The 17722-nt window shown below is 44.4% G+C and overlaps 1 protein-coding gene across 1 annotated transcript in view; it reads right to left on the bottom strand.

Moving 5' to 3' along the window:
- Window positions 1–1775, bottom strand: part of LOC139274651 (high-affinity choline transporter 1-like) — a 40397-nt gene extending 38622 nt beyond the window's left edge. Inside the window, exon 1 of the mRNA XM_070891330.1 lies at window positions 1592–1775. Coding sequence (XP_070747431.1) covers window positions 1592–1775 — 184 coding nt within the window. The remainder of the gene's footprint in view (window positions 1–1591) is intronic.
- Between the last annotated feature and the right edge of the window lie 15947 nt (window positions 1776–17722).

Genomic DNA, 17722 nt, shown 5'->3' with positions numbered 1-17722 from the left:
AAGGATTTAGATAGAGTAAATAAAGAGAAACTGTTTCCAATGGTTGAAGGGACGATAAAGAGAGGTGATTGGCAAAAGAACCAGAGGCGACATGAGGAAAAACGTTTTTACATGAGTGGTTAGGATTAGGAATGCACTGCCTGATAGGGTGGTGGGAACAGATTCAGTAGTAGCCTTCAAAATGGAATTGGATAAATACTTGGGGGAAAAAAATTGCAGGGATATGGGGAAAGAGCGGGAGAGTGGGACTAACTGGATCGCTCTTCAAAAGAGCTGGCGCAGACTTGATGGATTGAATGGCCTCCTTCTGTGTTGTACTGTTCTATGTTTCTATGGACCTGAACTTGGTGGTCTTACCGCCGGCTGCCACCGAGTTTTTTCGGCGATCTCCCCTCGGTGCCAGTTTCAGCTCGGCCTCCCGCCGGTGGGAGGGGAGGACCGCTGGGAACTGCTCGCCGATGGCCACTAGCGCGCAAGGCGCGTAAGTGTCCTCCCGCCTGCCAAGCTGGCAGATTCCTCCGGGCGGGAGTCGGCGGCAGCAGGGAGAAAGATCGCCGTGTGGAGGCAGCTCTAACCCCAACAGTAAGTAAGAAGACCGGCAAAAAAAGTTAGTGAACTTCTTTTATTTATTTATTTTTCAGCGATTTATGTGGATGGGGTCTCCTGAAGGTCTTCCAGTGGGTGTTTTTGTGTAAATTTTTATTTTGATGTGCTCACCCCTCCCTGGCCCAACTTAATCCTTGGCTGCAGCATTTGCTGCCGAGATTGGGAGCTCCCACCTGATACCGCCCAGATTCACGGCGTAAGTCCCTTTTTTGCCGCTGGGCGGTCTTTCAAGGACTTTTGTAAACGAAACTCCCGCCCAAAGTACCGTCAGGTATCTCGGCGCCCCTTTGGGCAGCACATGGGCAGAACTTAGCTTCCTCCAAGTTCGGGCCCTATGTTTCTAATGACCAGATAATCTGTTTTTAGTGATGTTGGTTGAGGAATCAATATTGGCCAGAGCTCCCCTGGTCTTCTTCGAAATAGTGTCATGGGATTCTTTACATCCACCTGAGAGGGCAGACGGGGCCTCAGTTTAATGTCGCATGCAAAAGATGGCATCTCCGACAGTGTAACACGCCCTCAGTACTGTTGGCCGGGAATCCAAAAGCACTCTCCACTACTTTTCAAATACTGTCATGGGATCTTTTACAACCATCTGAACAGGTAGTAGGGCCTCAGTTTAATGTCTCATCCAATATATAGCACATTTATCACAATGCAGCGCTCCTGCACTGAAGAATCTGCCTAGGTTATATCTTCAGGCCCTGGAATAGATCTTGAACCCACAATCTTCTGATTCAGAAGGAAGAATGCTACCACTAAGTCAAGCTGGCACTTAAGGGGGAATGTTTACAATGTTGTGCTTCTGGCTGGGTCTCTTACTTCTCAGCAGCCTGTATCAGAAATGAATGGCTGGAAAATTATGTGCAGTGTGCAGCCAATTTTCTAATAAATATTTCCGACTGGTAGTTCAAAGCCGGAAAATGACTTTTCAAATCTAACAAACCTACGATTCTCTGGATAGTTTAAAAGATAGATCCTTTACCCGTGGTTGTTAGAATGCCAAGGATTATTCCAATTTTTCTTCCTGCTATCATTGCCATTTCAGGGCGATCACCCTCATATGTTCTTTCAACTTTTCTGGCTCTTCTTGCTGCCCAGATGCCAACAGCAAGAATAAGAAGATAACAACTGGTCATTGACACAGCCCCAGCAATATTCACTGTCATGGTGTTTTCTCCTATAGTATGAAACAAATAACAATAATTACAACACAATGCAAACAATAGATCTCCAGCAACTATTGTAATTACTATCACTCTAGACAGCGTTCTAGGATGCTATTATTATTATCTAAGTTGTCTGAGACTAACCTCTGGTAGAATCCTATAGAACAGCCAATAGCTCCATCATCATCATCATAGGCAGTCCCTCAAAATCGAGGAAGACTTGCTTCCACTCTAAAAGTGAGTTCTTAGGTGACTGAACAGTCTAATATGGGAATTACAGTCCCTGTCACAGGTGGGACAGACAGTCATTGAAGGAAAGGGTGGGTGGAACTGGTTTGCCGCACGCTCCTTCCACTGCCTGCGCTTGTTTTCTGCATGCTCTTCGCGAAGAGACTCGAGGTGCTCAGCGCCTTTCCGGATGCACTTCTTCCACTTAGGGCGGTCTTTGGCCAGGGACTCCCAGGTGTCAGTGGGGATGTTGCATTTTATCAAGGAGGCTTTGAGGGTGTCCTTGAAACGTTTCCTCTGCCCACCTTGGGCTCGCTTGCTGTGTAGGAGTCTCAAATAGAGCACTTGCTTTGGGAGTCTTGTGTCAGGCATGTGAACAATGTGGTCAGCCCAATGGAGCTGGTTGAGTGTGGTCAGTGCTTCAATGCTGGGGATGTTGGCCTGATCGAGGACGCTAACGTTGGTACGTCTCCTCCCAGGGGATTTGCAGGATCTTGCGGAGACATCGTTGGTGGTATTTCTCCAGTGACTTGAGGTATCTACAGTTTATAGTCCACGTCTCTGAGCCATACAGGAGGGCAGGTATCACTACAGCCCTGTAGACCATGATCTTGGTGGCAGATTTGAGGGCCTGATCTTCGAACACTTTCTTCCTTATGCTGCCGAGAGCTGCACTGGTGCACTGGAGGTGGTGTTGAACCTCGTCGTCGATGTCTGCCCTTGCTGATAATAGGCTCTTGAGGTATGGAAAGTGGTCCACGTTGTCCAGGACCGCGCCGTGGATCTTGATGACTGGGGGGGGCAGTGCTGTGTGGCGGGGTCAGGTTGGTGGAGGACCTTTGTCTTATGGATGTTTAGTGAAAGGCCGATGCTTTCATATGCCTCAGTGAAGATGTTGACTATGACTTAGAGTTCATCTCTGAATGTGCGCAGTTGAAAACGTCCATGTATTGTAGTTCGACAACAGAGGTTGGGACAATGTCCATTAACAACTCTTTTCGATTTGTATTTCTGCTTAGAATTACTGTTCTCTTGCACTTAGTACTTAACCCGACGAGTTTAGCAGATTAATAAAACATTCAATAATAACAATACAGGAAGCCCTTTAGTAACATTAACTTTGATAGTCATACAAAGAACAGCGTGGCATTAGCAAGGTATATGATTTTACAGTGCGGATAGTATGCAGATACAGCAAGTGATCAGGAAGGCCAATAGTATCTTGGCCTTTATTTCAAAGGGGTCGGAGTATAAAAGCAAAGAAGCCTTGCTACAGCTATACAAGGTTTTGGTGAGGCCACATCTTGAATACTGCGTGCAGTTTTGGTTTCCATATTTACGAAAGGATATACTTGCTTTGGAGGCAGTTCAGAGAAGGTTCACTAGGTTGATTCTGAGGATGATGGGTTTGACTTATGAGGAAAGGTTGAGTAGGTTGGGCCTCTATTCATTGGAATTCAGAAGAATTAGAGGTGATCTTATCAAAACGTATAAGATTATGAGGGGGCTTGACACGGTGGATGTAGAGAGGATGTTCCCACTGATGGGGGAAACTAGAACTAGAGGACATGATCTTAGAATAAGGGGCCGCCCATTTAAAACAGAGATGAGGAGAAATTTCTTCTCTCAGAGGGTTGTAAATCTGTGGAATTCGCTGCCTCAGAGAACTGTGGAAGCTGGGACATTGAATAAATTTAAGACAGAAATACACAGTTTCTTAAATGATAAGGGGTTATGGGGAGCGGGCGGGTAAGTGGAGCTGAGTCCATGATCAGATCAGCCATGATCTTATTGAATGGCGGAGCAGGCTCGAGGGGCCGTATGGCCTACTCCTGTTCCTATTTCTTATGTTCTTATGTGTATTGACACCACTGTGCCAGGTAATGAGTTGAAGTGGGGACTGAGGCAGGACTCACAGCAAACAATCTATTTTAAAGCAACAAAGTCGATAAACTCAGAAAACAGAGTCTATTTAAAGCAAACTACAGCAAGCAGTCGACAGAGTCTAATTAAAAAGAATTTCTATGACCGACAGCAAACAGAATTCATAACCAAAACTACAGCAACGTCTCCCTATAAAAAAGCAAGGCTATTTCTCTAAAAAGAAAATGCAGTGATTGGAGGATAGTTACACACAAATGATGTGCATAAAATCAATCCCAGTCACTTACAGCAGGCGATCTCGAGATATGATTGACAGGGTAATTACCCAATCATTTCCATTCAGGCTGTGACTAGTGGTGTCACTATATGCAGCTGCTGTAATGTCACTGCAAGTGCAGCGCATGCGTTGCTTACTGATGTGAATGGGATTTCCGATGCACCTCAGGCGGTGGCACGGGAACAGCCCTGAGGAAATGTTGGTACTGGTTCAAGCTCATGGGGTGGTGGGTGAGGAGGGCGAGGAGTAGAGAAATATGCTCAAGTTGCTTACGTGAAGGTTCACTGGTATTCTAGGGAGGCCCTCCACTTCTGTATTGGCTCCCTGATCAGTTACAACATGATATTTCACTCCGTCGATGCCTGCTCCTGTGGTTTTTTTTGGTCCCATTTAGGCCTAGAAATTGCGGAATTGATGCATCTCCTGGCGAGCACCATGAATTGGATATTTCAACCTCACCCTTCAGATTGAATTATTTTGTGTGCCGCAAATCGCTGCAAATGTGAATTGGTAATGGCTCAGTGACGTCAATGGGGCATCTGGGAAAATCAGGAACGTCGGGTCCAATTCCTTAAATTCCTTTAATTTAAGGAATTAGTAGAAAGAACCAGAGCAAATGACAGAGAAGGAAATAGGATGAATTAGTTAAATTAGATGTAGAAACATAAATAAAGGGAGTGGATTAAGAGAGTGAAAAAAAAGAGAGAGGCAAAATGTAAAATTTTAAAAACCTTGAGGAACTAATTCCTATCTGCGGGAGTGATACTCCATAGTTTATGTTCCCTTTCTGGGCCTCCAAGGTTGAGTGGCATGTCAGAACCACAAATCACATGATTAACAGGGTCCTTACGACATGAATTACCAGCCCTAAAATGGCTGCAGCGAGATTAAATCGCATAAACGGCACAAATCCAGCAATTTCATGGCACACGATGGGGAAGCTCTCAGCACGATGGTCATTTTTTTTGGTTTAGGCAAGGCTAATGATGGAGCAGCGCAAATCGGCCAGCAATTTGTGGTGAATGGGAACTCACGGCTTATCTCCTCTTCGCCACAAATTGCTGGGTTTTTTACACACTAATAATGGTGGTGCTGTGAACTCGCCATTATTTTTCCAGCAATTTATGGGCCATTAAAAAACTCTTATAATGTGAATGCAGTTATCCAGCCCCTTTTCCTTATATTAGGTCTGAGAATGGCTGTGAACATGATGTGAAGCTACTTTCAGTAGAATGTACACAGCTAAATAAAAAAGAGCAATCTACAGAGCAACAAATGCAGAATTGTACCCATGAATGTACTTTTGTATCTATACAAGGAAAGAGTAAAATCAGGCCCACAATGTCTGATTGAATAGGAGACTAGCCTATTAATATCACTGGCTCTTCATTCCTAAATTATCTGTTCCTGTCATTAATAGAACAGCAGCTGCCTTCTTATCCCTTGGCACTATGACTACCCAATTTTCTTTCCCCCTCTTTATTTCTCTTCCTGTACCTGTAATTTGACTGTAATTCACCCTCCTTTTCAGTCGTTCCTTTGTTTCCTTCTCAATCCTTTACTCTCATTGGTTAAGGCAATACACTGTTGGTCCCACTGTTCACTGAGGTCCCAGATTCGCTGTTGTCCTCGCCACAGCGTTATCAACTCACACCTCCGGCAGCAAAAATCTTTTGAGCTGAAGGGTGTAGAAAAAAATCAAAATTACGCAGCACGCCATGAGATGCCCCAGTTCGGCAAGGTGTAACCCATTGAGCACTAGACGTGGCTAAATTATCAGCTTCTTCCTAGTGTACTGTATCATTGATAAAGCATCATAGTGTTGCCGTATTGCTGTATCTGAGGTAAAAAAAATACGTCAACAACTTTTATTTCCATTTTCTACTGCTTCATAGACTTGCTTTCTAAAGCTATTCCTTTCATTGATTGTTATAACTAATTCCATTTTTCTTATATCTCCGTTTTAAGGAGATCCAACTACAACAATAACAACTTTTATTTATATGGCGCCTTTAATGTAGTAAAACATCCCAAGGCACTTTACAGCAGTGTTATAAGACAAAACAGATAAATTTGACACAGACCCACATAAGAAGAAATTACGGCAGATGACCAAAAGCTTGTTTAAAGAGGTAGGTTTTAAGGAGCGTCTTAAAGGAGGAATGGGAGGTAGAGAGGCAGAGAGGTTTAAGGAGGGAATTCCAGAGCTTAGGGCCCAAGCAGCTGAAGGCACGGTCACCAATGGTTGAGCAGTTATAATCAGGGATGCCCAAGAGGGCAGAATTTGAGGAGCGCAGACATCTCGTGGGGTTGTGAGGCTGAAATAGATTAGGGAGATAAGGAGGGGCAAGGCCATGGAGGGATTTGTAATCAAGGATGAGAATTTTGAAATTGAGGCATTGTTTAACCGGGAGCCAATGTAGGTCAGCGAGCACAGGGGCAATGGCTGATCATGACTTTGTGCGAGTTAGGACACGGGCTGCCGAGTTTTGGATGATCTCAAGTTTACGTAGTGTAGAATATGGGAGGCCGGCCAGGAGTGAGTTGGAGTAGTTTAGTCTAGAGATAACAAAGGCATGGCTGAGAGTTTCAGCAGCAGAAGAGCTGAGGCAGGGGCGGAGGCAGGTAATGCCATGGTGGTGGAAAAAGGTGATTTTAGTTATGCTGTGGATATGTGGTCAGAAACTCATTTCTGGGTTAAATATGATGCTTAGGTTGTGAACAGTCTGGTTTAGCCTCTGATAGATGCTCGGGAGAGGGATGAAGTCAGTAGCTAGGGAACGCAGTTTGTGGTAGGGACCAAAGACAATGGCTTTGGTCTTCCCAATACTTAACTGGAGAAAATTTCTGCTCATCCAGTACCGGATGTCGGACAAGCAGTCTGACAATTTAGATACTAAGCATTGGTTGGCAGAAGTGGTGGCGAGGTAGAGCTGGATGTCGTCAGTGTACATGTGGAAACTGACTCCGTGTTTTTGGATGATATCGCCAAGGGGCAGCATATAGATGAGAAATAGGAGGGGCCAAGGACAGATCCTTGGGGGACACTAGACGTAACGATGCGGGAGTGGGAAGAGAAGCCATTGTAGGAGATTTTCTGGCTACGAATAGATAGATAAGAATAAAACCAGACAAGTGCAGCCCCACCCAGCTGAATAACGGTGGAGAGGCGTTGGAGGAGGATGGAGTGGTCAACTGTGTCAAAGGCTGCAGACAGGTCCAGGAGAACAAAGAGGGATAATTAGCTTTGTCACAGTCACAAAGGATATCATTTGTGACTTTGATGAGAGCCGTTTCGATACCGTGACAGGGGTGTAAACCAGATTGAAGGGGTTCAAACATTGATTTCAGGGAAAGATGGTCACAGCTTTGGGAGGCGACAACACGTTCAAGTACTTTGGACAGGAAAGGGAGGTTGGAGATCGGGCGGTAGCTAACAAGCACAGTGGGGTCAAGGGTTGTTTTTTTGAGGAGAGGGGTGATGACAGCAGATTTGTAGGAGAGGGGAACAGTACCTGAGGAGAGAGAACCGTTAACAATGTCAGCTAACATGGGAGCTAGAAAAGGAAGTTGGTTGGTCAGCAATTTAGTGGGAATAGGGTCAAGGGAGCAGGAAGTAGGTCTCATGGACAGGATGAGGTCAAGAGGGGAGATCAAAGAGAAACTAGAGAAAGGTGCAAGTTTAGGGCTACGGTAGCTAGGAGCCTCAGATGAAGTTTGGCCCGGTGGATTAGGGGAAGGAAGAGAACTCGCAGAGACAGCTGATCGGATGGTCTCAATCTTTGAGACAAAGAAGTCCATGAATCCTCACACTTGTTGTTGGAGATGAGTGTGGTGGAGAAAGGAGAGAGGGGTTTAAAAAGATGGTTAGCAGTAGAGAATAGTAGCCGAGGCTTATCTTTGCATTCCAGAATGATCCTGGAATAGTGAGCAGTTTTTGAAGACAAGAGTAGGACCCGATAATGCCTTATGTGTTCGAGCCAGATCTGGCAGTGAATGGCTAAACCATATCCGTTCAGGTCTGCACCCTTTGGACACGAGGGAGCGAAGATGAGTGCATAAGGGATGGTTTTCTAGACCAATATGTCGAGGAACCAACTAGGGGGGAGGCCATCTTAGACTGGGTGTTGTGTAATGAGAGAGGATTAATAGCAATCTTGTTGTGCGAGGCCCCTTGGGAAAGAGTGACCATAATATGGTGGAATTCTGCATTAGGCTGGAGAATGAAACAGTTAATCCAGAGACCATGGTCCAGAACTTAAAGAAGGGTAACTTTGAAGGTATGAGGCGCGAATTGGCTAGGATTAATTGGCGAATGATACTTGAGGGGTTGACTGTGGATGGGCAATGGCAGACATTTAGAGACTGCATGGATGAACTACAACAATTGTACATTCCTGTCTGGCGTAAAAATAAAAAAGGGAAGGTGGCTCAACCGTGGCTATCAAGGGAAATCAGGGATAGTATTAAAGCCAAGGAAGTGGCATACAAATTGGCCAGAAATAGCAGCGAACCCGGGGACTGGGAGAAATTTAGAACTCAGCAGAGGAGGACAAAGGGTTTGATTAAGGCAGGGAAAATGGAGTACGAGAAGAAGCTTGCAGGGAACATTAAGACGGATTGCAAAAGTTTCTATAGATATGTAAAGAGAAAAAGGTTAGTAAAGACAAACGTAGGTCCCCTGCAGTCAGAATCAGGGGAAGTCATAACGGGGAACAAAGAAATGGCAGACCAATTGAACAAGTACTTTGGTTCGGTATTCACTAAGGAGGACACAAACAACCTTCCGGATATAAAAGGGGTCAGAGGGTCTAGTAAGGAGGAGGAACTGAGGGAAATCCTTATTAGTAGGGAAATTGTGTTGGGGAAATTGATGGGATTGAAGGCCGATAAATCCCCAGGGCCTGATGGACTGCATCCCAGAGTACTTAAGGAAGTGGCCTTGGAAATAGCGGATGCATTGACAGTCATTTTCCAACATTCCATTGACTCTGGATCAGTTCCTATAGAGTGGAGGGTAGCCAATGTAGCTCCACTTTTTAAAAAAGGAGGGAGAGAGAAAACAGGGAATTACAGACCGGTCAGCCTGACCTCAGTAGTGGGTAAAATGATGGAATCAATTATTAAGGATGTCATAGCAGCGCATTTGGAAAGAGGTGACATGATAGGTCCAAGTCAGCATGGATTTGTGAAAGGGAAATCATGTTTGACAAACCTTCTGGAATTTTTTGAGGATGTTTCCAGTAGAGTGGACAAGGGAGAACCAGTTGATGTGGTATATTTGGACTTTCAGAAGGCTTTCAACAAGGTCCCACATAAGAGATTAATGTGCAAAGTTAAAGCACATGGGATTGGGGGTAGTGTGCTGACATGGATTGAGAACTGGTTGTCAGACAGGAAGCAAAGAGTAGGAGTAAATGGGTACTTTTCAGAATGGCAGGCAGTGACTAGTGGGGTACCGCAAGGTTCTGTGCTGGGGCCCCAACTGTTTACACTGTACATTAATGATTTAGACGAGGGGATTAAATGTAGTATCTCCAAATTTGCGGATGACACTAAGTTGGGAGGCAGTGTGAGCTGCGAGGAGGATGCTATGAGGCTGCAGAGTGACGTGGATAGATTAGGTGAGTGGGCAAATGCATGGCAGATGAAGTATAATGTGGATAAATGTGAGGTTATCCACTTTGGTGGTAAAAACAGAGAGACAGACTATTATCTGAATGGTGACAGATTAGGAAAAGGGGAGGTGCAACGAGACCTGGGTGTCATGGTACATCAGTCATTGAAGGTTGGCATGCAGGTACAGCAGACGGTTAAGAAAGCAAACGTTGGCCTTCATAGCAAGGGGATTTGAGTACAGGGGCAGGGAGGTGTTGCTACAGTTGTACAGGGCCTTGGTGAGGCCACACCTGGAGTATTGTGTACAGTTTTGGTCTCCTAACTTGAGGAAGGACATTCTTGCTATTGAGGGAGTGCAGCGAAGGTTCACCAGACTGATTCCCGGGATGGCGGGACTGACCTATTCACTGGAGTTCAGAATAATGAGAGGGGACCTCATAGAAACGTTTAAAATTCTGACGGGTTTAGACAGGTTAGATGCAGGAAGAATGTTCACAATGTTGGGGAAGACAGAACCAGGGGTCACAGTCTAAGGATAAGGGGTAAGCCATTTAGGACCGAGATGAGGAGTAACTTCTTCACCCAGAGAGTGGTGAACCTGTGGAATTCTCTACCACAGAAAGTTGTTGAGGCCAATTCACTAAATATATTCAAAAAGGAGTTAGGTGAAGTCCTTACTACTAGGGGGATCAAGAGGTATGGCGAGAAAGCAGGAATGGGGTACTGAAGTTGCATGCTCAGCCATGAACTCATTGAATGGCGGTGCAGGCTAGAAGGGCAGAATGGCCTACTCCTGCACCTATTTTCTATGTTTCTATGTTTCTATGAGTGCTATACCAGGGGGAACGGCCAGGGTGGGAGAGAGTAATGTTTTTAATAGGGACTAGTCCAACAAAGGTGGTGGTGAGGGTGTGGTTGAGCAGATCAGTGGCTGCAGAAATGTCATGGTGAATGGAGAGCCAAAGGCTGGACAGTTTGGAGTTGATAAGTGCAGTTGTAAGTGAGTGTGGAGAGAGTTTGTTCCGGGGCAGATGCAGAAGGAAGTAGGTTTGGATAGGGGGAAGGGGGACGTGGGGTGAGAGCAATACAAGGAAATGGTCAGAGATGGCCTTATCTGCAATTGACACGGTAGGAATAGTGAGGCCACGAGAGGTGACAAGGTGAAGGGAGTGGCCATGAATATGGGTTGGGGAGTTCACATGGAGAGAGAGATTAAGGGAGGACAGGAGGGTAGTGAACACCGAAGGGAGAGAGCATGACGAATCAAGATGGAGGTCGAAATCACTGAGGATGAGAAGTCGCTCAGTGCAGAGGCCGAGGGAGGAAAGTGGTGAGGATGTAGCCGTGATAAAATTTTTATCATACTTGGGTGGGCGGTAGAGAATGATAATTTTGAATGAGATGAGAGGGGTGGAATAAGGTGAGATGTTCAAAGGGGGAGAAAGTGATGGAGGAGTAGGGGGACAGACCAAGGTATGATTGGTGATGAGAGCCACATCGCCATCACAGCGGGCGGGGCAAGTGGCGGAAGGTATAGCCAGGAGGGGAGGCTTCCTTTAAAGGTAAGGTGTCATCGCCCCTCAACCAGGTTTCCGTCAGAGCCATGATGTCGATGCAATCATCCACGATAAGCTCATGGATGGCAAGAGCCTTGTTCGCAAGTGAACAGACATTCTGCAAGGAGATCTGGAGAGGATCCATGATGACTGATCCACTGCCAGCATACACAGGTTCAGTGCTTGGAGGGATGAGTTGGACGAGGAGGAGATTGGCAAGGTTAGCCCCGCCTGGGCAAGCTGGGTGGCAAGGTCGGTGAGAGAGTAGGGTGGGACAGTTGGGGTTGCTACTCATGAGGAGACAGTGACAAGTGCCACGTTGGGCCCTTTGGAGAATGTCAAGAGAGGCACAGGGGGAAGCTGTAGGCTTGTCTAAAAGGAAGTCAAGCCTGGGATGATGGTAGGAGAGTAAGAAGGTCGAAGAGTAATGAAGGGTTGGGGTAGGGATTTGGGAGGACAGAGTATCAGAGAGAGGAGAGATGAGAGGCGGTATGACGACAGGAGAGACTGACCAGGAAGTGGAAATAGAAGTCAATGGCGCATGCAATAATAGGGAAGAAGAAAAAAGAAATTCAATTTACATAGTGAATACTATAATAGGGATTCTACAATAGTAGAATGAGTAAAATCAAGATTAATTATATTAAAACAAAATTTAATAATGTATAGATTAATTATAAATGAATTTAAAATCAGAACTTCAGTAATTGAAAAAATTATATCAGTCTTTAGCTGTCTTAATAAATCAATTCTCCCATAGATCAAAAAGAACAATGAGAGGTAATCATTTCAAAGAATGTTGATCTAACGTTCCTGTGATTGTTTAAAATCTCATTCTCTGTCCTGTGATTGATTTGACATGGTACTCTCCATTCTCTGTCCTGTGACAGTTGATGCCCTCTACTCTCCTGTCCTGTGATGAGGGAGTTGACTTATCAAGATAGGTTGGGTAGGTTGGCCCTATACTCATTGGAGTTCAGAAGAATGCGAGGTGATCTTATCGAAATATATAAGATAATGAGGGGGCTCGACAAGATGGATGCAGAGAGGATAGTTCCACTCATAGGGGAAACTAAAACTAGGGGATATAGTCTCAGAATAAGGGTCCGCCCATTTAAAACTGAGATGAGGAGGGATTTCTTCTCTCAGAGGGTTGTAAATCTGTGGAATTCTCTGTCCCAGAGAGCTGTGGAGGCTGGGTCATTGAATATATTTAAGGCGGAGATAGACAGATTTTTGAGCGATATGGGAGTAAAGGGTTATGGGGAGCGGGCAGGGAAGTGGAGCTGAGCCCATGATCAGATCAGCCATGATCTTACAGAATGGCGGAGCAGGCTCGAGGGGCCAAATGGCCAACTCCTGCTCCTATTTCTTATGTTCTTATATCCTGTGATTCTATGAAACTGGCGTTCCGCTCTCCTGCCCTGTGATTCTATGGAATTGCGCTCCCCACTTTCCTTTGACCTTTGAACTTGCGCTCCTCACTCTTTGTCCTGTGATTATTTGAATTTCCGCTCTCCACTCTCCTGTTCTGTGACAGTTTCAGCTCAGAGATATATTTAATTAATGTCCTTAATTAAAAAGATCAAAAAGGAAATAATCTGCTATCCTGTCAATGGATTTAATGTCCAGCTGCTGCTGCTATTATGAGGTTTTGTTTTAAATCTTAAGACTTTCTCTGACAAAACCTTTCAATCTATAAACTTTTTTTGGTCGAAATTCCATTTCTAACGCCACCCTCACAGCCCAAGTCCCAGCGTCGGTGATAAACAGCGTCCACATCTCCAGAGAAAATACCTTCTTCCTATAGCACCAATACATGCCTTGTGAAAATAAGTTGAGATGTCTGAAAAATTTTAGTCAGTGACAAACAGATGTAAGGTACAAACACAATAATTTAAAGTATCTCTTTTTGCCGAATAGAAACAGTTATTATTACTTGTTAATGCCAGTTGATCAAAAGATGCCGTGAGAAATTGCCGTTCCAATCACCGGTGATAGCACTGTTAGTAATATAAGGCCCTTGTGGAGATTTTATAATGAAACAGCCTGAGATTGTGGAGCAAGTCTTTCATTAACAAACCAAATGCAGCATCCACAGAAGGATGTTGAAGTTGACCAGAGCTGAGGGGCAGATCGATGTCAGTTTCAAAGCAATGTTTGGTTACAGCAATAGTTGAGGCGGAGTAATCAACTGACGGCCCTGCTGCTTAAATAACGGATGGACTGATCTGTTAAAATTACAAATCAACTAGGCCGCTCTCTCCCATTGCAATGAGATCCCAGTTTGATTCACAAAAGGGATCCAGGAAAAGGGATCCAGGACATAGCCTAATGTAATCACAGCGCACGAGCACTGCTGCTCGACACCCTCATGGCCACCATGATGGAACATAGTGGCCCTAAAATTCCGGTCGAGCTCATCCCGCGGGCAAACGACAGAAAAAGAGAAAAAAGATGCGCACTTACCTGTTGCTGCTGCGCCCGTTGGAACTTCCGAGCCTGAGGTCTCCCGTGACAGCGCGTGCACGTGGAGACGTGCGCAGGCCGGGAGCTGGAGACAGCAGCCAATCAGGTGTATTATAGATTCTCATTCATAGTAATAGGAGTCCCGTAAGTCCAGAACTCCTATTACTATGAATGAGAACCCCCCACAAACACCCAAAACACAATAAAAAATAGAAAATAAACTACATATTTAACATTCATTTAAATTGAAGTTCATAAAAAAAATATTTTCCCGACTTTTTAAGAAGTTTTTTTAATTAAGCCTTAAAATAAACTTAAAGTAGTGGGGAGGGTTTTTAAAAATAAAATGTGTTTTTATAACTTTATTTTTAAATGTTTCTGTTTATTTTTAAACACTTGCGCCTGTAAATGTAGGTTATACACCTGCTTTTTCAGGCACAAGATTTTAAAGGACATTTGCAGGGCAAGATATTTGTAAATATCGGAAATCTTGCCCTGCAAGTGTCCTCGCTCCCGATATGTGGATGATCTGTCAAGCCAGAAACTTGACAGATCGGAAAAGCCGGTGTTCAGCGCATGCGCATTGTGCGCTGAAACCCAGCTTTTCCGATGCCTTCCCGGGTCCTTAGAAACTTCGTACGGACTCGGGACATCGGAATTTCAGGGCTGTTATGTCGTATTGCTTATATTAATGGGATTTAGATGGTAATATGTATTTTGGATACATATTTATAGGCCATTGTAAGCTAATTGAACATGCGAACTGTGACCACAGGTTAAAATCTTCCTCTTGTATGTAGATTTTTAAACTGGGGTTCTCAGACCCCATGTGACCCACAAAACATCTGTATTTGTTAACTTACTAGCGCATTATTTCTGTTACTGTTGACTAATACAAGAGTTTTCTGCAATTATAGCATATTTTTCTTTTGGGTAGCTGACTGTCTTTCAGAAGTTAGCACTGTGGTCTCTAGGAGTGTGTCAATATTTGTAGAGTGATCCTAATGAGAAACGTTTGAAAACTACAGCCGATGAGCAACTGTGAAGTTCACAAATATCGATACTTGTCCTGTTCCCTAGATCATAATCTCAATAATCTCTTTTTCCATAATTCTTTCTCTCCAGAACAAGTCTTTTTCTACAATGATAAAGCAAACAAACATTTCTTTAGAAATCTAACACTGATTCCAAATAATTATTTCAACTCTTTCGGCATCATACATCTCGGAGTCTGATTTTAGCTGGAACTAGTCTTCCATTGTTTTCAAAGATTTTTCTTGCCTTTGTAAGTCTCCTCACATTGTGAATTCTTTGCTATCAGAGAGTAGATGGGCAACCGGATCTCAGGCCTATACCAATATTCCGCTTGATCCTATCAAATGGAATTGAGTGAGAGCCATATGGGTCGAGTTACTCTTCAATATGGTGAAGTGCCATTTGCAGCATATCATACTGGCACAGTCATTTGTGCAGTTAAAGATAAAAACATATCGGCAAGTCACACACATTACTTACTTCCACAAGACCGGCAGCGATTGAAGGCAATATAAAACTTACAGAAGGGACAAGACACATACCACACACGTCAAACAGACTGCCAGGGATTGGATGCATGCAGCGTCAAAACTTCATTTGGCTTCAGACCAAACAGGTCATGTTCTGAGCTACAGAGCACTTTATTGATGATGATAGCAAGCAGAAAGGAGAAGAAATGAAACCGCCTGATCAGGAGCTGGAAAGGAGATAGAGGGTTCAGGTGATGGGCTTCCTGGATGGAATAAGGTGAGTTAAAGGCTGAGAGAAAGAAAGTACAAAGGACAGGAGGGGTAATAGCATGGTTAGGTGGAAGCCAAATATTGGAGCTGTGAGTTTCGGAGAGTGGCGGGGTCAGAGGGGAGCCAGACAAGGAGAAGCTGCAATAAAAACAGAAAGTGCTGGAAATCTCAGCAGGTCAGGCAGCATCAGTGGAGAGAAACAGAGTTCGTATTTCAGGTCTGTTACATCTCTAACTTTTCCAGTTCTGATGAAGGGTCACAGACCTGAAACATTAATTCTGTTTCTCTCCACAGTTGCTGCTTGACCTGCTGAGATTTCCAACATTTTATGTTTTTATTTCAGATTCTAGCATCCGCAGTATTTTGCTTTTGTGTAAGGGCGAAGCTGCAATGTGCATAGCCATGATTTTGGATACAAAAAGGTTCATGTCCTGATATTTTGAAGTCCAAGGTTTGGGAGGGGCATGAGGTTGGGGGAGCTTTAAGGAATGGTGGAGAAAAGGAGTTTGGAATTGTTTCATGTCTCCAGGATGATCCTGTCGACGGTTTTGGCTAAAGAGAAGGAATGATGGTGCAACTTGAGATGGTTCAGCCAGTGGACAGCTAAGGCACTTAAATTCCAAGTGTATTCAAGCTTGTAGCCTACTGATTTAAGCCTGTGGAGGGAGCATAGTGGGGATGGGAGACTCTGCAGGATCTGAAGGGACAGGCAGAGGTGAGGCAGCAATGGAGACAATTGATGGAGGCATCAGTGGTAAGTAGGTGGCAGGCTGGAGTTGGGAAGGTCAGAGTTAGAGAGGGCATTAGACAGAGAGGAGGTTGTTTCTCCAGGGGCAGACAGTTAGAATAGAGTTGCTGAGGGGAGAAGGGAGATGTGTCATAAAGTGGAGATAAGGAACCATTTGGAGAGAGTCCTGTCATGGCCACATGTGATGACAAGATCGAAGGGTTGGCCATGAGTTTGGGAAGGGGACTTGACGTGAGGTGGAGAAGCAGCAGGAAATTAATGGAAGAAAGGGAGATCAAATTGAAGTGAAAATTGAAATTGCTGAGTCTGAGGAGCCACCTGATAAAGGCAGCTGGCAGATAGTCAAAGCTGTTTTGAACATCAGCCCCAATGTCATTCGCCCTGAGAAAGATACAATAATATGAATAAGTTAGAGCTGTTGAAGGCCATATTTATTGAAAAGCCATTCAAAATTTCAGTTAGGCACCAAAAATGCCATTGGAATGCCACAACTTGATCGGGCACATCTTCAAAAACCTGATCTGCAATAAAGTTACTGTCCCTCATAGCATATACACTGGTGCTCAAAGCTCGATGCAAGAGAACAGGTGCTTTTCTGGATCATCTCCTTTAAATTATGGGAAACCTTAATCAACCAAATGTAAACGTGGGAAAACCCGAAGCGGTTTAGAGTCAGTGTTGATAAACGTGATTCATGTCTACTTAAAACCAATGGCAGACAATGCTCACCTTCACCTGGTATTTGTTATAGTCCCTTTTGTGCCTGGACTAAATAGAGTCTAAAGCCATACTGATCAGGAGATTTGATTAGGGTTGGCCATCCCATGCCAAAATGCACCCTCTACATCTTTGGAGAAATGTGGCTAGACTGCCAACCTTTACAAAATTATGGGCTAGACTTTTGCTTTTATTTTCGGCGGTTTTTGATGAAAAGCCGCCTGGCGAAAGTTTCCTCTTTTTTTATTTTTTAAAGATTTCCCCCCCACATTTTGAAAAGACTGCTGCCCACGTGCCCACTGCCCACGTGTGTCTGTGTGCACCACCGAGAAAACCGCCAGGATCTACGTTTTGCCTCAACGCGGGCCCATACACACTGCCGAGGAAACCGCCCACGAAAAGCTGCTGGAAACAGAACAGTAGGTGAGTACCCTGCAAAGAAAGGTAAGTTAAAGGTTTTTTTAAATTATTTTTAAAATTCTAAAACGGTGATTATGTTAAAAAGTGTCTTGAGAATGTTTTATAACTTTTTATTTTTTGTTTGTGAAAAAATATTTTTTGAGTTTTCCCCCCTCCCTAGGCCCAACTGCAGCCTCAGACTACATTTTAAGTATTTACCGTCCATTCCGGTAAGAACTGCCTGTTTCACTTAGTTTCGCCTTTAATTGCCGAGA

Source organism: Pristiophorus japonicus, chromosome 10 (genome assembly GCF_044704955.1).
Source record: "Pristiophorus japonicus isolate sPriJap1 chromosome 10, sPriJap1.hap1, whole genome shotgun sequence".
Taxonomy (NCBI): domain Eukaryota; kingdom Metazoa; phylum Chordata; class Chondrichthyes; family Pristiophoridae; genus Pristiophorus; species Pristiophorus japonicus.
Note: the sequence above shows the minus strand (reverse complement) of the source record. Positions and strands in the feature narration are given on the sequence as shown.